Below are 20736 nucleotides of genomic sequence, written 5' to 3'. Positions count from 1 at the left end.
GTACGTTCCTGACTGTTGCTGTGATGTCGGTACTATGCAGTAGGGCAGTGTAGAATTACAGATTTGTCTCTGTCTTTTTCTGTCTCTGGCAGTGGCAACAGGCAGATCCCAGGTGCAGCAGGAACCATTCCTGGAGACCAGCGAGGGCACCGACATCAACATCACCTGCACACATACCAAGAAACAGAGCGATGAATACATCCATTTCTACCGTCAGCTCCCGGGCCAAAGCCCCAAATTCCTCGCACTCATTGCTAGAGGCTCCAAGCCCCTGCCGGCCATTGCAGGATCGCTGTCGGTGTCGGAGGACGGGAGTTGGAGCTCGCTGTGGCTCGCTGAGCCCCGGCGCGGGGACGCGGCCGTGTATTACTGCGCGCTGGGGGCCACGGGCACAGGAGCCGGGGCTGCGGCCGGGCACGAACCGCCGCGGGCGGGGCCGGCCGGGGCCAGCAGGGGGCGCTGCCGCTCCGCCCGCCGGGCTCCCGGGCCGCGCCTCCGCAGCTCCTTCCTCTGCCCCGAGCCCGCAGCACCGACAGCGCCAATGGCACCCAAAGGCCCACACACTCCGGGCCTGCTGGCCCTCACTGGCACTGCTATTGCTTCTCCTCACTTCCATCACATCCCTGAGACTCCCGGATGCCTTGATGGGTATAAAGCAGCACCCAGATTAGAAGACGACGTAATTAAAAAACTCCTCCTGCACATAGACGAGTTCACGGTACCACAAACACACTGTGGAGCTTGCACAAACCCAAGAGTAACTCATAGCCCTGCATTAATGAAGATGTGGGTACACACACATTTCCAAATGAGTCCCAGGCACAGACACTTCTCCTTCTGCCATGTCCCCACTGATGTGCAAACACGGACGCTCGCCCCCATTCCTGCTCCTGCACACAAGTCCTTGCAAACACATCTATGTGAACCCTCCTGTCCAGAGATGTGCACACATAAATCACACCCCAACATGGATCTACTCTCACACGTGGCCTCCCTTCTTCCCTCCTCAGCTCACCCTGATGGTCACTGGTTTTTGCCTCCCCATCTGTTGCCATCACGCTGCAGGTTCTGAACGTGCCTTGTTGAAATTGCCTTCAGGAAAGCAGTCATGCGTCTTTGGACATATTACTCTCAGTTCAGCCTGGGAGTACACAAACCAGGCCAGGGCCTTGCTTCACTCCTTTTCCTTGCCCAAAAGGCTCCAGCCCTGCTGCAGTTGTTCCCAAATTTCCTCAGCAGCATCCATGGCTGATTGTTTCCTTGCCTGTGCAACTGGTTTCTGTGCACTTCTGTTAAGGCAGGATCCACAGGAATCTATGTGGGAGCAAATGTTCATGCATGAATCCCCCTCAATGTGCAGGAGTCTCTGTCTGTGTCTGTGTGTCTGTCTGTGGGTGTCTGTGCCCTTTTGTGTAACTCAACCAATGAAATGCCTTGATCACACTGGAGATGCTCTGCATTGCTCTGCCCTGAGCATCCCAGAGCAGCATTTGACCAAACTCAGAAGGAGCCCGGGTGTAACTGGACAATGATGCAGCAGCATGCAGGAGATTTGTCCAGGGAAGAGGCTCTGAAATGGAGTCCCAGGGTCCTGAGCCCTCCTTTTCCAGCTGTTCTAAACACAGTCACACAGACACACGGACATATACACACAGGTCTCTTCATGCCAGTGCACAGCTACTGTCCCCTGAACTACATCCCATGCATTTCTTGGACATGGAGAAAGGCTGGGCTTTATGCCCAGGTCCTGTATCCGTGTGTGTGGATTTCCTTCCAGTGCCCTGAAGGACAATTCGGGAGTCCCCACATGACAGCAAAGGGACAATGTGAGGGAACAGATTATGGGAGCGAAGGAAAGCCAGGCACTGTCAATGGTGATGTCCACGATCCCAGCCCGATCGCTGCCCCCCAGGCCGGCCCCGCCGCTTGCGACGTGCAGAGAGCCGAGCGCCGCCCCGCAGGCCCCGCGCTCGCCTCGCCTCCGTTCCCTGCCAGGACTCGGCGAGAGCCCGAGCGGCAGCGGCGCAGGGCTCAGCCCCGGGGCGGAGCTGGCGGCGGCCCAGAGGAGGCGGCACGGCCGCAGCAGAGCCGGGGCTCAGGGCCACAGCGAGGCTCGGCCGGCGGAGCGGCGGCATGCGGCGGGCTCGGGCCGCGGCGCTGGCCGCGCTGGCCGCGCTGCTCATCGGTGCGTGGGGGTGATGAAGGGGCTGCGGTCTTGGGATGGGGTGATCCCGCAGGTGTCCGGAGACTGCCGTCCTACCTGGCTTTTGCACACACCTTTTCCCAAGAGCTGTTCTCTTGTTTTTCTCTCTCCTCCTCCATCCCATAGTCCCTCAGAAATTTTCTTTCTATTTTATGTCCAAACCTGCATAATCATTCCATCCCTCTCCTTCTTTATTATTTACGAAGCCAGTCCTTACCCCTTCTAACTCCCTTTCTTTTTGTGCTTTCTACCACATCCTTCATTTCTTCAATGAAAGCTCGGTTCTTCCTGGCATTTACACTTTCATATCTTCGCATACCATTAAATTCCATTTCTCTTTCTGTTTATCTTGAAATCCCCTCAGTACTTAATTTCTCATCATCTGTGTACGTTCTTCACTGCATCTGCAGGCTTTCTTCTGTGAAGAAGGGCATTACAGTATCTTAGTCTTCTCCATTTTCTGTTCCCGGCAGTGGCGTCAGGCAGAGCCCAGGTGCAGCAGGAGCCATTCCTGGAGGCCACCGAGGGCGCCGGCATCAACATCACCTGCTCACATCCCCAAATCCAGACCGGTTATTGGATCCAGTGGTACCGACAGCTCCCGGGCCAAGGACCTGAACTCCTGGCACTCACTATGAAAGAGTCCAAGGAGCTGCCGGGCAGTGCAGGATGGCTGTTGGTGTCGGCAGATCGGAGTTCCAGCTCGCTGTGGCTCGCTGAGCCCCGGCGCGGGGACGCGGCCGTGTATTACTGCGCGCTGGGGGCCACGGGCACAGGAGCCGGGGCTGCGGCCGGGCACGAACCGCCGCGGGCGGGGCCGGCCGGGGCCAGCAGGGGGCGCTGCCGCTCCGCCCGCCGGGCTCCCGGGCCGCGCCTCCGCAGCTCCTTCCTCTGCCCCGAGCCCGCAGCACCGACAGCGCCAATGGCACCCAAAGGCCCACACACTCCGGGCCTGCTGGCCCTCACTGGCACTGCTATTGCTTCTCCTCACTTCCATCACATCCCTGAGACTCCCTGATGCCTTGCTGGGAATGAAGCAGCACCCAGAGTAGGAGAAGACGTAATTAAAGAACTCCTACTGCACGTACACAAGTTCACAGTATCACAAACACACTCTGGAACTTGCACACACCCCAAGAGTAACTCATAGCTCTGCATTTATGAAGAGCTGTGTGCACACACATTTCCAAAGGATACCCAGGCACAGACACTTCTCCTTCTGCCGTGTCCCCACTGATGTGCAAACATGCACGCTCGCTCCCATTCCTGCTCCTGCACCCCAGTCTGTGCATGCACCTCTACATGAACAATCCTGACCAGTGATGGGCACACATAAATCGCATCCCAACACGAATTTATTCCCTCAAACATCCACCATCCTTCTCTTCTCTGCTCACCCTGATTGTCACTGGTTTTTGCCGCCCCATGTGTCACCCTTGGTCTGCTGGTTTCAACCTACCCTGTTGAAACTGCCTATAAGAATGTATTTGTGCCTCTCTGGACATCTAACCCTGTGTTGAGCCTGTGACTACACAAACCAAGCCAGGGCCATGCTTAACCCCTCGTCATTCTCCACAGGGCTCCTGCTGCAGCTGTTCCCAGGTTTCCTCATCAGTGTCCTTGCCTGGGATACAAGGACACACAGATACATGGACAGACGGAGACATGGGGACAAGGACACATGGACTCACACAAACAAAGACACACAGACAGGTCTCTCCAGGCCAGTGCACAGCTGCTCTCCCCTGTGCTATATCAGATTGGTCTTTTGGACACAGAGAAAGTCTAAAGCATTTATGCCCAGGTCCTGTATCCGTGTGTGTGAATTTCCTTCCAGTGCCCTGAAGGACAATTCGGGAGTCCCCACATGACACAAAGGGACAGTGTGAGGGAACAGATTATGGGAGTGAAGGAAAGCCAGGCACTGTCAATGGTGATGTCCACGATCCCAGCCCGATCGCTGCCCCCCAGGCCGGCCCCGCCGCTTGCGACGTGCAGAGAGCCGAGCGCCGCCCCGCAGGCCCCGCGCTCGCCTCGCCTCCCTTCCCTGCCAGGACTCGGCGAGAGCCCGAGCGGCAGCGGCGCAGGGCTCAGCCCCGGGGCGGAGCTGGCGGCGGCCCAGAGGAGGCGGCACGGCCGCAGCAGAGCCGGGGCTCAGGGGCACAGCGAGGCTCGGCCGGCGGAGCGGCGGCATGCGGCGGGCTCGGGCCGCGGCGCTGGCCGCGCTGCTCATCGGTGCGTGGGGGTGGCGAAAGGGTCAGCGGGCCGGCGCTGCGATGATCCCGCAAGTCCCTGGAAGCTGCCGTCTTCCCTGGCTTATTCTCAGACTATTTCCCAAGAGCTGTGCCCTTGTTTTTCTCTCCTTCTTCTTCTTTGCATAGTCCCAGGAAAATCACCTGATTCTGTCTCCAACCCTGAGCAAGCATTCCATTCCTCTCCTTCTTTATTATTTACAAAGTCAGTCCTTAGGCATTCTAACTTTTCTTCTTTTATGTCTGTGCTTTCTCCCACGTCCCTCCATTCTCCTGTGACTGCCCCGTTCTTCCTGTCATTCCTGCATTCATCTCTCCACAAACCATTCATGGACACTTCCATTCCTGCTAATCTTGAAATCCCTTCGCTCCTCTTTATGTCATCATCTCTGTACGTCCCTGACTGTTTCTGTGAGATCGGTACTATGCAGTAGGGCAGTGTAGAATTTCAGATTTGTCCTTTTTCTCTCTCTGGTAGTGGCGACTGGCAGAGCCCAGGTGCAGCAGGAACCATTCCTGGAGACCACCGAGGGCACCGGCATCAACATCACCTGCACACACACCAAGATACAGACCAATGATAACATCCATTTCTACCGTCAGCTCCCTGGCCAAAGCCCCGAATTCCTCGCAGCTGTTTATAGAGGCTCGAAGCCCCTGCCGGCCATTGCAGGATCGCTGTCGGTGTCGGAGGACGGGAGTTGGAGCTCGCTGTGGCTCGCTGAGCCCCGGCGCGGGGACGCGGCCGTGTATTACTGCGCGCTGGGGGCCACGGGCACAGGAGCCGGGGCTGCGGCCGGGCACGAACCGCCGCGGGCGGGGCCGGCCGGGGCCAGCAGGGGGCGCTGCCGCTCCGCCCGCCGGGGCCGCCGAGTCCCGCTCGTCCCGGGCTGCCGGGGCGCTGCCGCCACCAGAACCGACACCGGCACCGGCAATGGGACCAGCATTGACATCGACATCCACACAGGCACTGACAACGGCAGCTCCAGCTTGGAATCACCGACCTCCCTCAGCCCCTCTTCTCAGCACTGCGTTAATGAGCTTTTGACCCAGCTGCCTCATCTCCCTAGCACCAATCCCATTCAATCCTTAAATCTTTTGAGCCTCGAAGAGGCTTAGCAAATCTTTAACTTCCTCCGTCTTGATTACAGGGGTTCCTTGCTCCTTGCCCTCCCTGTCTCCCAGATCAGGAGGCCAGTTGTCCTGATGATAAGCAATCCTAATCTTGAAAACTCAGGCACAGAAGGTGTTAAGTACGTCAGGTATTCCCTTGTTTTGGTGAATGTATTCCCCATGAGAATGGACTTAGAACAGAAGAAAACAACCTCTTCTGAGACATTTGTAAAGTGGGTAATTTTGTAAGAGAAAGAGAAACGGAAGGGGCATCAGATTCACCTGTTTTCCAAACTCAGAAGAAGCCTGGCTGCAGTTGTACAATGATGTAGCAGACTGCAAGAGATTTGTCCAGGGAAGAGGCGCTGAAACCAATAAGGGGGGGGAGGGGGTCACCCAAATTTGTATTTTTAGTTTAATTCTGTTTGAAGTGCTGGGAGTACCTCAGCATGACTGGGAGAGCTCACATACACACACAAACACACACACACACACACAGATACACATATATACAGACACACACACAGGTCTCATCATGCCAGTGCACAGCTGCTCTCCCCTGAGCGGCATCACGTTGGTTTCGTGGACACGGAGAAAGGCTGGGGCTTTATGCCCAGGTCCTTTATCGTTGGAAGTGCATTTCCTTCCAGTGCCCTGAAAGACAATTCGGGAGTCCGCACATGACAGCCAAGGGACAATGTGAGGGAACAGATTATGGGAGCGAAGGAAAGCCAGGCACTGTCAATGGTGATGTCCACGATCCCAGCCCGATCGCTGCCCCCCAGGCCGGCCCCGCCGCTTGCGACGTGCAGAGAGCCGAGCGCCGCCCCGCAGGCCCCGCGCTCGCCTCGCCTCCGTTCCCTGCCAGGACTCGGCGAGAGCCCGAGCGGCAGCGGCGCAGGGCTCAGCCCCGGGGCGGAGCTGGCGGCGGCCCAGAGGAGGCGGCACGGCCGCAGCAGAGCCGGGGCTCAGGGCCACAGCGAGGCTCGGCCGGCGGAGCGGCGGCATGCGGCGGGCTCGGGCCGCGGCGCTGGCCGCGCTGGCCGCGCTGCTCATCGGTGAGTGGGGGTGGCGAAAGGGTCTGCGGGCTATGTGAGATCGGCCCCAGCTCAGAATTCAACTTTTACCGTCCTCTTCCTTTTCGGTTCTTATTACCTTCTGTCCCCTCCTCTGCCTGCGTGATTTCTTTCCTCTCTAAATTGATGCTTCCCATCTAGGCTTTTCTCCTTCCTATCTGTATTCATCCATCCATCCATCCATCCATCCATCCATCCATCCATCCATCCATCCATCCTTCAATTCCTCTCAGCCAGTTTTTCACAATTCCTTCTGATTTACCTTCAAAATATCCCTCATCGGTCCTTATCGTCAATGAAACACTCTCAGACAAATCATGTCTCCATACCCTATTCTCAAAACATATCCAAGATCTCTCTGATCTGGCGTCCTCTGCCCTCTCCCCTTGCATGGTATTTTCTGTAAAAAAAACCTGATTTTTCTTTTCTCCATTGCAGTGGCTGTGGTCAGAGCCCAGGTGGAGCAGGAGCCGTCATTGGAGACCACCGAGGGCACCGGCATCAACATCACCTGCTCACATCCCCAAATCCAGATCAGTGATAGGATCCAGTGGTACCGTCAGCTCCCGGGCCAAGGACCTGAATTCCTGGCACTCACTATAGAAGACACCAAGGAGCTGCCGGGCAGTGCAGGATGGCTGTTGGTGTCGGCAGATCGGAGTTCCAGCTCGCTGTGGCTCGCTGAGCCCCGGCGCGGGGACGCGGCCGTGTATTACTGCGCGCTGGGGGCCACGGGCACAGGAGCCGGGGCTGCGGCCGGGCACGAACCGCCGCGGGCGGGGCCGGCCGGGGCCAGCAGGGGGCGCTGCCGCTCCGCCCGCCGGGCTCCCGGGCCGCGCCTCCGCAGCTCCTTCCTCTGCCCCGAGCCCGCAGCACCGACAGCGCCAATGGCACCCAAAGGCCCACACACTCCGGGCCTGCTGGCCCTCACTGGCACTGCTATTGCTTCTCCTCACTTCCATCACATCCCTGAGACTCCCGGATGCCTTGCTGGGAATAAAGCAGCACCCAGAGTAGGATAAGCAGCATTTAAAGAACTCCTCCTGCACATACATGAGTTCACAGTTCTACAAACACACTCTGGAGCTTGCACACACCAAAGAATAACTCATAGCCCTGCATTTATGAAGAGGTGTGTGCTCTCACGTTTCCAGAGGATATCCAGGCACAGGTGCTTCTCCTTCTGCCTTTTCTCCACTGATGTGCAAACACGCACGCTCGCTCCTATTCCTGCTTCTGCACTCAAGTCCTTGCACAGATATCTATGTGAACAGTCCTGTCCAGAGATGTGCACACAGAAAGCACATCCCAAGACGTTTCTATTCCCACAAATGCCCTCCCTTCTTCCCTCCTAAGCTCAACATGTTGGTCACTGGCTTTTGTCTCCCTATGTGTTGGCATTGGCCTGCTGGTTCCAACCCTCCGTTGTTACACTTGCCTTCAGGAAAGTAGCCATGCCTCACTGGACACCTTACTCTTTTTTCACCCTGTGAGTACACAAACCATGTTCGGAGTTTTTCTGACTGTTTGTCCATCCCCACAAGGTTCCAGCCCTGCTGCAGTTGTTCCCAGTTTACCTCAGCAGCATCCATGGCTGATTGTGTCCTTGTCTGTCTCCTGGTTTGTGCACGCTTGTGTTCTGTGTGTCTGTGTGTCTGTCTGTGTGTCTGTGTGTGTCCTGCTGTGTTACACAACCAGTGAAATGCATTGAGCACACTGGAGACGCTTTCCATTGCTCTGCCCTGAGCATCACAGAGCAGCATTTGCTCAGACTCAGGAGGAGCCTGCGTGCAGTTGAACAATGAGGTAGCATCCTGCAGGAGATTTGCCCAGGGAAGAGGCACTGAATTGCAGTACCTGCTTTCTGAGCCGTTCTAATCCAGCTGCTGTAAACACAGACCCACAGACAGATGGACATAATGACAGGTCTCTCCAGGCCAGTGCACAGCTGCTCTCCCCTGAGCTGCATGACATCGGTTTCATGGACACGGAGAAAGGCTGAGGCTTTACGTCCAGGTCCTGTATCTGTGTGTGTGGGTTTCTTCCAGTGCCCTGAAGGACAATTCGGGAGTCCGCACATGACAGCCAAGGGACAATGTGAGGGAACAGATTATGGGAGCGAAGGAAACGCAGGCACTGTCAATGGTGATGTCCACGATCCCAGCCCGATCGCTGCCCCCCAGGCCGGCCCCGCCGCTTGCGACGTGCAGAGAGCCGAGCGCCGCCCCGCAGGCCCCGCGCTCGCCTCGCCTCCGTTCCCTGCCAGGACTCGGCGAGAGCCCGAGCGGCAGCGGCGCAGGGCTCAGCCCCGGGGCGGAGCTGGCGGCGGCCCAGAGGAGGCGGCACGGCCGCAGCAGAGCCGGGGCTCAGGGCCACAGCGAGGCTCGGCCGGCGGAGCGGCGGCATGCGGCGGGCTCGGGCCGCGGCGCTGGCCGCGCTGGCCGCGCTGCTCATCGGTGCGTGGGGTTTGGCACCAAGCGGGCGGGGCCTGGGGCTGGAGTATTCCCCAGGGCGACTGGCACGGAGTTTTCCCTCTCCTCCACAACTCTTTCTCTCTCCTGGTCTCCCTGCCATCTCTCATCCCAGCAAGTCTTCATCATTTGTGTTGGTAAAGCCTGCTTGCATGTGTTTATTCCTGCTTTTCCGTGTACATGTACCTTGACCTCTACATCCAGTATTTATTTTTGCCCTGAATACAGCAGTCTGTTTTTCACTTAAAATCTTCATTTCTTCAACCATCTGTGCATGTCAACACCTGACTTCTGCCTAATCTCTGCATTCATGTATTTCGAATTCCTCTCATTCCGTTCCAGTCTGCCTCTGCCGTGTGGCCACTGTCCCTGACTCTGTCTGGCCAAAGAAACATCAGAATCCCACGGTTTTGAAGAAGTTTGTTCTCTCTCCCTCCTTTCCCAGCAGTGGCTGCGGACACAGATCAAGTGCAGCAGACTCTTTGGGCAGAGACTACCGAAGGCACAGGCCTGAACCTCACTTGCCAGCACCCCAAAATTGCTGCCGACTCTACCCACTGGTATCGCCAATTCCCACACCAAGCACCCCAGCTGATTGCAACGGCTGTCGTAGGCACGAAACCCGTGCTGGAACCAGAGGGGAGTCTGACAGTGTCGGCAGATCGGCGTTCCAGCTCGCTGTGGCTCGCTGAGCCCCGGCGCGGGGACGCGGCCGTGTATTACTGCGCGCTGGGGGCCACGGGCACAGGAGCCGGGGCTGCGGCCGGGCACGAACCGCCGCGGGCGGGGCCGGCCGGGGCCAGCAGGGGGCGCTGCCGCTCCGCCCGCCGGGGCCGCCCAGCCCCGCTCGTCCCGGGCTGCCGGGGCGCTGCCGCCACCAGAACCGACACCAGAACCGACATCAGCACCGGCACCGGTACCAGCATCGACACCGACTCCGGCACCCACACGGACGCCAACCCTGGCACCCACACTGACACCGGCTGCTCCCCCACTTGGCGTCACAGACCGTGCTCAGCCCCTCTCCTCAGCCCGGGCTGTGTCCAGCTGAGCTCCTCACGGCAGCAAACAGCCCCGCCAGGCCATAGCTACATGTTCACACTGAGGTGGTCTGTGTGAGGCAGGGAGGGCAGAAGGGTCTGTGCCAAGCCACCTCTTGGTCCTTCCGAAAGGGCTCTGTGCCTTCCGGGGGGCAGGGCATCCTCTGGCCTCTCTGCAAAGGTGGGTCGGCATTGTTTTAGAAACACATCAGTGAGAGAACACATTCCCACAAAGCCCATATCAGGTTGCTTCTCCTCTTGTTTCTGTCCTCCGGTCCATGGAGTGCAGACTTGCAGGAAGAGATGCCTCCAGGATGGGTCCGCAATGTGTCCACAGGTCCTGGCAGAAAATGAGCTCCAGAATGGGCTCCTCTCCATGGAGGCACAGTCCTGCCAGGGCCTTGCTCCTGGGGGGGTTCCCATGGGGTCACACCTTCCTTAAGGACACATCCACCTGCTGTGGCTTTGGATCTTCCATGGGATGCATTTCTGCTCCAACACACATCTTCATAGGCTGTAGGGGGACAGCCTCCCTCACCATGGTCTTCATCATAGGCTGCAGAAATAGCCGTGCTCTGGTGCCTGCAGCAGCTCCTCTCCCTCCTTCCTCACTGTCCTTCCTGACTGCAGCGTTGTTTCTCTCACAGAGACTCTATCCCCTCTTCCCGCTGATGTTGCACAAGAGTTTTTCTGCCTTTTCAATTTTTGCCAGCACAGTTGCTCTCTTTGACAGGCAAGGAGCACAGGCTCTTGAGACCAGCAGAGTTCTCTGCCTCTCGTGCCCCTCGTCCCTTCTTACAAAGACATGCCACGAAGGACAAATCTGAAATACCCAGTGCTAGTGGAGGGGGAACGGGAAGGAACAGATGGTGGAGGAGAAGAGAGAAAATAATCGTTCAGTCCTGTGCTTTCCGGGACAAACGGCTCCAGATCTGCACATTGTCCCCGCAGTCTCCGTGGGACACAGCTGCGAGCGCCGCCCCGCAGGCCCCGCGCTCGCCTCGCCTCCGTTCCCTGCCAGGACTCGGCGAGAGCCCGAGCGGCAGCGGCGCAGGGCTCAGCCCCGGGGCGGAGCTGGCGGCGGCCCAGAGGAGGCGGCACGGCCGCAGCAGAGCCGGGGCTCAGGGCCACAGCGAGGCTCGGCCGGCGGAGCGGCGGCATGCGGCGGGCTCGGGCCGCGGCGCTGGCGGCGCTTGCCGCGCTGCTCATCGGTGCGTGGGGTCGGCGAAAGGGTCTGCCGGCTATGTGAGATCGGCCCCAGCTCAGAATTCATCTTTTACCGTCCTCTTCCTTTTCGGTTCTTATTACCCTCTGTCCCCTCCTCTGCCTGCTTGTTTTCTTTCCTCTGTAAATCATTGCTTCCCATCTAGGCTTTTCTCCTTTGTATCTGTATCCATCCATCCATCCATCCATCCATCCATCCATCCATCCATCCTTCTATCCCTCTCAGCCAGTCTGTTTTTCACAATTCCTTCTGATTTACCTTCAAAACATCCCTCACCAGTCCTTATCGTCAATGAAACACTCTCAGACAAATCATGTCTCCATACCCTATTCTCAAAACATAACCAAAATCTCTCTGATCTGGCGTCCTCTGCCCTCTCCCCTTGCATGGTATTTTCTGTAAAAAAACCTGATTTTTCTTTTCTCCATTTCAGTGGCTGTGACAACAGCCCAGGTGCAGCAGGAGCCATCCCTGGAGACAACCGAGGGCACCGGCATCAACATCACCTGCTCCCACTCCAACAAACGCGGCGCCGATTACATCCATTTCTACCGTCAGCGCCCGGGCCGAGCACCTGAATTCGTGGCAGTCGTTGCTAAAGGCTCCAAGCCCCTGCCGGGCATTGCAGGATCGCTGTCGGTGTCGGAGGACGGCAGTTGGAGCTCGCTGTGGCTCGCTGAGCCCCGGCGCGGGGACGCGGCCGTGTATTACTGCGCGCTGGGGGCCACGGGCACAGGAGCCGGGGCTGCGGCCGGGCACGAACCGCCGCGGGCGGGGCCGGCCGGGGCCAGCAGGGGGCGCTGCCGCTCCGCCCGCCGGGCTCCCGGGCCGCGCCTCCGCAGCTCCTTCCTCTGCCCCGAGCCCGCAGCACCGACAGCGCCAATGGCACCCAAAGGCCCACACACTCCGGGCCTGCTGGCCCTCACTGGCACTGCTATTGCTTCTCCTCACTTCCATCACATCCCTGAGCCTCCCGGATGCCTTGCTGGGAATAAAGCAGTACCCAGATTTGGAGAAGCAGCATTTAAAGATCTTCTCCTGCACATACACCTATTCACAGTACCACAAACAAACTGTGGAGCTTATACACACCCCAAGAGTAACTCATAGCCCTGCATTTATGATGAGGTGTGTGCACGCACATTTCCAAAGGAGGCACAGGCACAGACACTTCTCCTTCTGCCATGTCCCTACTGATGTGCAAACACCACGGTCGCTCCCATTCCTGCTCCTGCACCTAAGTCTGTGCATGCACATCTATGTGAACCCTCCTGTCCAGAGATGTGCACACATAAATCACATACCAACACGGATCTATTCTCACACTCACGCTCCCTTCTTTGCTCCTCAGCTCAATGTGATGGTCACCAGTTTTTTGCCTCCCCGTGTCTCAGCATTGGGCTGCTGGTTCCAATCCTCCCCTGTAACACTCCCATTCAGGGAAGTGGTCATGCCTCACTGGACACTTTACTCTGTGTTGAGCCTGTGAGTACACAAACCATGCTAGGGCCTTGTCTGACCCTTGTCCTTGCCCACAAGGCTCCAGCCCTGCTGCAGTTGTTCCCAGGTTTCCTCTGCAGCGTCCATGTCTGATTGTGTCCTTGTCTGTGTTCCTGGTTTGTTTGCACTTGTGTTCTGTGTCTGTGTTTGGGTGTGTGTGTCTGTGTGTGCCCTATTGTGTTACTCAACCAGTGAAATGCGTTGACCGCATTGCAGACGCTCTCCACTGCTCTGCACTGAGCAGCATTTGCCATGATTCAGAAGGAGCCCAGGTGTGGCTGAACAATGAGGTAGCAGCCTGGAGGAGATTTGTGCATGGAAGAGGCACTGAAATGCTGTCCCTGCCTCCTGAGCCCTCCTTTTGCAGCTGTTCTAAACATAACATTTTACTAGTGAACAGTGCCAGCCCTAACAAAGGGGATTACAACTAAATTTGGATTTTTAGTTTAATTCCATTTGAATTCTTGGGAGACCCTCAGCATGACTGGGAGTCCTCACACACCCTTAGACACAGGGACACACAGACACACAGACACACAGAAACACAGATACACGGATAGAACTCTCCAGGAGAGTGCACAGTTGCTCTCCCCTGAACGGCATCACATTGGTGTCGTGGACACGGAGAAATGCTGGGGCTTTATGGCCAGGTCTTGAATCTGGGAATGTGGATTTCCTTCCAGTGCCCTGAAGGACAATTCGGGAGTCCCCACATGACAGCCAAGGGAGGATGTGAGGGAAGAGATTATGGAGCGAAGGAAAGCCAGGCACTGTCAATGGTGGTCTCCACGATCCCAGCCCGATCGCTGCCCCCCAGGCCGGCCCCGCCGCTTGCGACGTGCAGAGAGCCGAGCGCCGCCCCGCAGGCCCCGCGCTCGCCTCGCCTCCGTTCCCTGCCAGGACTCGGCGAGAGCCCGAGTGGCAGCGGCGCAGGGCTCAGCCCCGGGGCGGAGCTGGCGGCGGCCCAGAGGAGGCGGCACGGCCGCAGCAGAGCCGGGGCTCAGGGCCACAGCGAGGCTCGGCCGGCGGAGCGGCGGCATGCGGCGGGCTCGGGCCGCGGCGCTGGCCGCGCTGGCCGTGGTTCTGATCGGTGCGTGGGGAAAGCAGCAGTGGGGGACGTCGGGGGGCTGGCTGAGACCCCGCTCGCCCGAAGATTTATCTCCTACCCCTCTTCTCCCTTTCAGTTCTTGTTTGCTCTCTGTCCCCTCCTCTGCCATCATACGGGTTTATTTTTGGCTCACTTAAATCCTTCTCAGCGAGTTTGCCTATGCTACTCCAATTTTCCATCCTTCCATCCAAACATCCATCTATCAATCCAAACATCCATCCATCCATCCATCCATCCATCCATCCATCCATCTATCCATCCATCCATCCATCCATCCATCCATCCATCTATCCATCCATCCATCCATCCATCCATCCATCCAACCATCACTCAATCCATCCATCCATGCAAATCCATTTTCCTCATCCCTTTCCTCTCTAAAAAATTCCAATTGTCCTTTAAAATATCCATCACCGGTTCTTTTCCCCTGCCAAACCCTCTCAGAGCAATATTCTCTCTATACTTTATTATCAGAAAGCCGCCCAGTTAACGCTGCTCTCTCTCCCTCCCCATCTCCAACTGCATGGCATTCTCTGATACAGACAAGTGATTGTGCTTTTCTCCGTGGCAGTGGCTGTGGCCAGAGCCCAGGTACAGCAGGAACCAATCCTGGAGACCACCGAGGGCACTGGCATCAACATCACCTGCTCACATCCCAAAATCCAGACCAGCCAAATGATCCAGTGGTACCGTCAGCTCCCGGGCCGCGGACCGGAACTCTTTGTGAGCATTCACAAAGACTCCAAGGAGCTGCCGGGCAGTGCGGGCCATGTGTTGGTGTCGGCAGATCGGAGTTGGAGCTCGCTGTGGCTCGCTGAGCCCCGGCGCGGGGACGCGGCCGTGTATTACTGCGCGCTGGGGGCCACGGGCACAGGAGCCGGGGCTGCGGCCGGGCACGAACCGCCGCGGGCGGGGCCGGCCGGGGCCAGCAGGGGGCGCTGCCGCTCCGCCCGCCGGGCTCCCGGGCCGCGCCTCCGCAGCTCCTTCCTCTGCCCCGAGCCCGCAGCACCGACAGCGCCAATGGCACCCAAAGGCCCACACACTCCGGGCCTGCTGGCCCTCACTGGCACTGCTATTGCTTCTCCTCACTTCCATCACATCCCTGAGACTCCCGGATGCCTTGCTGGGAATAAAGCAGCACCCAGAGCAGGAGAAGTAATTCAAGAACTCCTACTGCACGTACACAAGTTCACAGTATCACAAACACACTCTGGAGCTTGAACATACCCAAAGAGTAACTCATAACTCTGCATTTATGGAGAGGTGTGTGCTCTCACGTTTCCAAAGGAGACCCAGGCACAGACACTTCTCCTTCTGCCATATCCCCACTGATGTGCAAACATGCATACCTGCTCCCATTCCTGCTCCTGCACCCCAGTCTGCGTACACACATCTACGTGAACAATCCTGTCCAGAGATGTGCACACATAAAGCACATCCCAAAACGGATCAACTCCCACACACTTACATATACACCTTCCCTTCTTCCCGCTTCAGCTCACTCTGATTGTCACTGTTTCTTGCCTCCACATGTGTCAGTATTGGGCTTCTGGTTCCGACCCTGCCCTGATGAAATTGATTTCAGGAAAGTATTTGTGCCTCTCTGGACATCTTATACTCTATTCTGCCTGTCAGAACAGAAACCATGCCATTGCCTTGCCTGACTCTTTGTCCTTCCCCACAAGGCTCCAGCCCTGCTGCAGTTGCTCCCAGGTTTCCTGTGACGGGTCCATGGCTGATTGTGTGCCCTCCTGTGCCCCTGGTTTATGTGTGCTTGTTTTAAAGTAGAGTGTACAGGAATCCATGTGGGAGCATAAATCCATGCATGAATGCCCCTGATGGGCAGAAGCTTCTGCGTGTGTGTCTGTGTGTGTGTGTGTGTGTCTGTGTCTGAGTCTGTGTGTGTATCTGTGTGTGTCTGTGTCTGAGTCTGTTTGTTACTTCACCAGTGAAATGCCTTGATCACACTGGAGATGCTCTCCACTGCTCTGCCCTGTGCATCACAGAGCAGCATTTGCCCAGATTCAGAAGGAGCCCGCAGGAGATCCTGCAGGACATTTGTCCAGGGAACTGGTGCTGAAATGCAGTTTCTTCTTCCTGGGCCCTCCTTATCCAGCTGCTCAAAACAAAGACACAGAGACATGCAGACAATGGACACACAGACGGATCTCTCCAGGCCAGTGCACAGCTGCTCTCCCCTGAGATGCATCACATTGGTTTCGTGGACACGGAGAAAGGCTGGGGCTTTATGCCCAGGTCTTGAACTTGTGAGTTTGGATTTCCTTCCAGTGCCCTGAAGGACAATTCGAGAGTCCCCACACGACAGCAAAGAGACAATGTGAGGGAACAGATTATGGGAGCGAAGGAAAGCCAGGCACTGTCAATGGTGGTCTCCACGATCCCAGCCCGATCGCTGCCCCCCAGGCCGGCCCCGCCGCTTGCGACGTGCAGAGAGCCGAGCGCCGCCCCGCAGGCCCCGCGCTCGCCTCGCCTCCGTTCCCTGCCAGGACTCGGCGAGAGCCCGAGCGGCAGCGGCGCAGGGCTCAGCCCCGGGGCGGAGCTGGCGGCGGCCCAGAGGAGGCGGCACGGCCGCAGCAGAGCCGGGGCTCAGGGGCACAGCGAGGCTCGGCCGGCGGAGCGGCGGCATGCGGCGGGCTCGGGCCGCGGCGCTGGCCGCGCTGGCCGCGCTGCTCATCGGTGCGTGGGGGTGATGAAGGCGCCGCGGGCTGGCGCTGCGATGATCCCCCAAGTCCCTGGAAGCTGCCGTCTTCCCTGGCTTATTCTCAGACCTTTTCCCAAGAGCTGTGCTCTTGTTTTTCTCTCCTTCTTCTTCATTGCATAGTCCCAGGAAAATCACCTGATTCTGTGTCCAACCCTGAGCAAGCATTTAATTCCTCTCCTTCTTTATTAGTTACAAGGTCTGTCCTTAGCCCTTCTAACATTTCTTCTTTTATTTCTATGCTTTCTCCCACGTCCCTCCATTCTCCTGTGACTGCTCCGTTCTTCCTGTCATTCCTGCATTCATCTCTCCACAAACCATTCATGGACACTTCCATTCCTGCTAATCTTGAAATCCCTTCGCTTCTCTTTATGTCATCATCTCTGTACGTTCCTGACTGTTTCTGAGAGATCGGTACTATGCAGTAGGGCAGTGTAAAATTTGAGATTTGTCCTTTTTCTGTCTCTGGCAGTGGCGACAGGTAGAGCCCAGGTGCAGCAGGAACCATCCCTGGAGACCACAGAGGGTATCGGCATCAACATCACCTGCTCCCACTCCAACAAACGGATGGGAGAAACGATCCATTTCTACCGTCAGCTCCCTGGCCAAAGCCCCGAATTCCTCGCATTCATTGCTAGAGGCTCCAAGCCCCTGCCGGCCATTGCAGGATCGCTGTCGGTGTCGGAGGACGGCAGTTGGAGCTCGCTGTGGCTCGCTGAGCCCCGGCGCGGGGACGCGGCCGTGTATTACTGCGCGCTGGGGGCCACGGGCACAGGAGCCGGGGCTGCGGCCGGGCACGAACCGCCGCGGGCGGGGCCGGCCGGGGCCAGCAGGGGGCGCTGCCGCTCCGCCCGCCGGGCTCCCGGGCCGCGCCTCCGCAGCTCCTTCCTCTGCCCCGAGCCCGCAGCACCGACAGCGCCAATGGCACCCAAAGGCCCACACACTCCGGGCCTGCTGGCCCTCACTGGCACTGCTACTGCTTCTCCTCACTTCCATCAAATACCTGAGACTCCCGGATGTCTTGATGGGAAGAAAGCAGCCCCCAGAGTTGGAGAAGCAGCATATAAAGATCTTCTCCAGCACATATACCAGTTCATGTTGCCACAAACACACTCTGGAGCTTGCAAACACCCAAAGAGTAACTCATGGCTTTGCATTAATGAAGAGGTGTGTGCACACACGTTTCCAAATGAGTCCCAGACACAGACACTTCTCCTTCTGCCATATCCCCACTGATGTGCAAACATGCATGCTCGCTCCTATTCCTGCACCTGCATCCAAGTCTGTGCACACACATCTGTATGAACACTCCTGTCCAGAGATGTGCACACATAAAGCACATCCTAACACGGATCTATTCCCACACACTTACATATTCAACTTCCGTTCTTCCCTCTTCAGCTCACTCTGATTGTCACTGTTTCTTGCCTCCACATGTGTCAGCATTGGGCTTCTGGTTCCGACCCTGCCCTGATGAAATTGATTTCAGGAAAGTATTTGTGCCTCTCTGGACATCTTATACTCTATTCTGCCTGTCAGAACAGAAACCATGCCATTGCCTTGCCTGACTCCTTGTCCTTCCCCACAAGGCTCCAGCCCTGCTGCAGTTGCTCCCAGGTTTCCTGTGAAGGGTCCATGGCTGATTGTGTCCTTGCCTGTGCTCCTGCTTTGTGTGTGTTTGTGTTCAAGTAGGGTGTACAGGAATCCATGTGGGAGCACACATTCGGGCATGAATGCCCCTGATGGGCAGAAGCCTCTGCGTGTGTGTCTGTGTGTGTGTGTGTCTGTGTCTGAGTGTGTGTGTGTCTGTGTGTTACTTCACCAGTGAAATGCCTTGATCACACTGGAGATGCTCTCCACTGCTCTGCCCTGTGCATCACAGAGCAGCATTTTCCCAAATTCAGAAGGATCCCGCAGGAGATCCTGCAGGACATTTGTCCAGGGAAGAGGGGTTGAAATGCAGTTTCTGCTTCCTGGGCCCTCCTTTTCCAGGTGCTCAAAACAGAGACACAGAGACATGTGGACAGCGGACACACAGACGGATCTCTCGAGGCCAGTGCACAGCTGCTCTCCCCTGAGATGCATCACGTTGGTTTCATGGACAGAGAGAAAGGCTGGGGCTTTATGCCCAGGTCTTGAATCTGGGAATGTGGATTACCTTCCAGTGCCCTGAAGGACAATTCGGGAGTCCCCACATGACAGCCAAGGGACAATGTGAGGGAACAGATTATGGAGCGAAGGAAAGTCAGGCACTGTCAATGGTGGTCTCCACGATCCCAGCCCGATCGCTGCCCCCCAGGCCGGCCCCGCCGCTTGCGACGTGCAGAGAGCCGAGCGCCGCCCCGCAGGCCCCGCGCTCGCCTCGCCTCCGTTCCCTGCCAGGACTCGGCGAGAGCCCGAGCGGCAGCGGCGCAGGGCTCAGCCCCGGGGCGGAGCTGGCGGCGGCCCAGAGGAGGCGGCACGGCCGCAGCAGAGCCGGGGCTCAGGGCCACAGCGAGGCTCGGCCGGCGGAGCGGCGGCATGCGGCGGGCTCGGGCCGCGGCGCTGGCGGCGCTTGCCACGCTGCTCATCGGTGCGTGGGGTCGGCGAAAGGGTCTGCGGGTTATGTGAGATCGGCCCCAGCTCAGAATTCAACTTTTACCGTCCTCTTCCTTTTCGGTTCTTATTACCCTCTGTCCCCTCCTCTGCCTGCGTGTTTTCTTTCCTCTCTAAATCGATGCTTCCCATCTAGGCTTTTCTCCTTCCTATCTGTAGCTATCCATCCATCCATCCATCCACCCATCCATCCATCCATCCATCCATCCATCCATCCATCCATCCTTCTATCCCTCTCAGCCAGTTTTTCACAATTCCTTCTGATTTACCTTCAAAACATCCCTCATCGGTCCTTATCGTCAATGAAACACTCTCAGACAAATCATGTCTCCATACCCTATTCTCAAAACATATCCAAGATCTCTCTGATCTGGCGTCCTCTGCCCTCTCCCCTTGCATGGTATTTTCTGTAAAAAAAACTGATTTCTTTTCTCCATTGCAGTGGCTGTGGTCAGAGCCCAGGTGGAGCAGGAGCCAACAGTGGAGACCACCGAGGGCACCGGCATCAACATCACCTGCTCACATCCCCAAATCCAGATCAGTGATAGGATCCAGTGGTACCGTCTGCTCCCGGGTCAAGGACCTGAATTCCTGGCACTCACTATAAAAGACACCAAGGAGCTGCCGGGCAGTGCAGGGTCGCTGTTTGTGTCGGCAGATCGGAGTTCCAGCGCGCTGTGGCTCGCTGAGCCCCGGCGCGGGGACGCGGCCGTGTATTACTGCGCGCTGCGGGACACGGGCACAGGAGCCGGGGCTGCGGCCGGGCACGAACCGCCGCGGGCGGGGCCGGCCGGGGCCAGCAGGGGGCGCTGCCGCTCCGCCCGCCGGGCTCCCGGGGCGCTGCCGGCACCGGGACCGACACCGGCAATGGGACCGGCAATGGGATCGAGACCGGGACCGGGACCGGCACCTGTACCAACACCAACAGCGACACCAACACTGACACTGACACCTGGGTCTCTTACCGGCTCACTGTCAGCATGGAATCCAGCAGAACAACCCAGCAGAACTCCCCTGGCTGTTTTCTGCCAATCTGCTTAACAACTGGGCAGCTCCCAGCACATACCGGTGCATGGGGTTGTTCCTCCCTAGCTGCAGGACACTGCCCTTGTGTCCAAAAGGGGGAAACGAGTACCTTACTGCCCTCCCACAGGCACCAGCTGCTTCCCACTGTAGCCTTCAAAGTGCTCACATTGGCTGGGCAGTCTGTCACAAACATCTGCACCTTGCACTGAAATCACTGGTCCTGTGGGTCATCAGGGACCAGTGAGCCTGAGCACCTTCTGGGCTGTCCTAGATTGCCAAGCAATGTGTATTCTATTTTCCATCTGTTATCTTCTGTTCATTGGGCAGTTTTCTTTATCTCTTCCACAACCCATCCTCCCTCCAGGAGATCTCTTCTGTTCATGGCCAGTGAGGGTCCCTGCAGGGCTG

General features: G+C 57.5%; 1 protein-coding gene and 3 gene segments (V, D, J or C); all 4 read left to right on the top strand.

The window, feature by feature from the left end:
* The first annotated feature begins 1894 nt into the window (after positions 1 to 1894).
* Positions 1895 to 3266, top strand: LOC139601522 (immunoglobulin heavy variable 5-51-like). The segment is given in 2 exon segments: positions 1895 to 2185; positions 2677 to 3266. Coding segments are annotated over 2 exon segments (597 nt in total).
* Positions 3267 to 6565: 3299 nt separating this feature from the next.
* On the top strand, positions 6566 to 8063 carry LOC139601516 (immunoglobulin heavy variable 5-51-like). The segment is given in 2 exon segments: positions 6566 to 6626; positions 7083 to 8063. Coding segments are annotated over 2 exon segments (636 nt in total).
* Positions 8064 to 11314: 3251 nt separating this feature from the next.
* LOC139601544 (immunoglobulin lambda variable 3-9-like) lies at positions 11315 to 13120 on the top strand. The segment is given in 3 exon segments: positions 11315 to 11366; positions 11814 to 12379; positions 13097 to 13120. Coding segments are annotated over 3 exon segments (642 nt in total).
* A 3388-nt stretch (positions 13121 to 16508) lies between these two features.
* LOC139601543 (uncharacterized) lies at positions 16509 to 18846 on the top strand. The gene is made up of 3 exons (XM_071450671.1): positions 16509 to 16685; positions 17180 to 17754; positions 18700 to 18846. Exons 1-3 carry the CDS (start codon positions 16634 to 16636, stop codon positions 18844 to 18846), a joined length of 774 nt encoding a protein of 257 aa, XP_071306772.1. The 5' UTR covers positions 16509 to 16633.
* The last annotated feature ends 1890 nt before the right edge of the window (positions 18847 to 20736 follow it).

The sequence above is a fragment of the Agelaius tricolor genome, unplaced genomic scaffold, assembly GCF_023055355.1.
Source record: "Agelaius tricolor isolate 1412-34295 unplaced genomic scaffold, bAgeTri1.0.p SCAF_31, whole genome shotgun sequence".
Lineage (NCBI taxonomy): Eukaryota > Metazoa > Chordata > Aves > Passeriformes > Icteridae > Agelaius > Agelaius tricolor.
Note: the sequence above shows the minus strand (reverse complement) of the source record. Positions and strands in the feature narration are given on the sequence as shown.

Excerpts from the sequence above, each read along its gene's own strand:
- LOC139601543 (XM_071450671.1), top strand. The coding sequence starts at position 16,634 with ATGCGGCGGGCTCGGGCCGCGGCGCTGGCCGCGCTGGCCGCGCTGCTC. Across the intron at positions 16,686-17,179 it reads GCTGGCCGCGCTGCTCATCG|TGGCGACAGGTAGAGCCCAG; the intron begins GTGCGTGGGGGT and ends TGTCTCTGGCAG. Across the intron at positions 17,755-18,699 it reads GGAAGAAAGCAGCCCCCAGA|GTGCTCAAAACAGAGACACA; the intron begins GTTGGAGAAGCA and ends CTCCTTTTCCAG.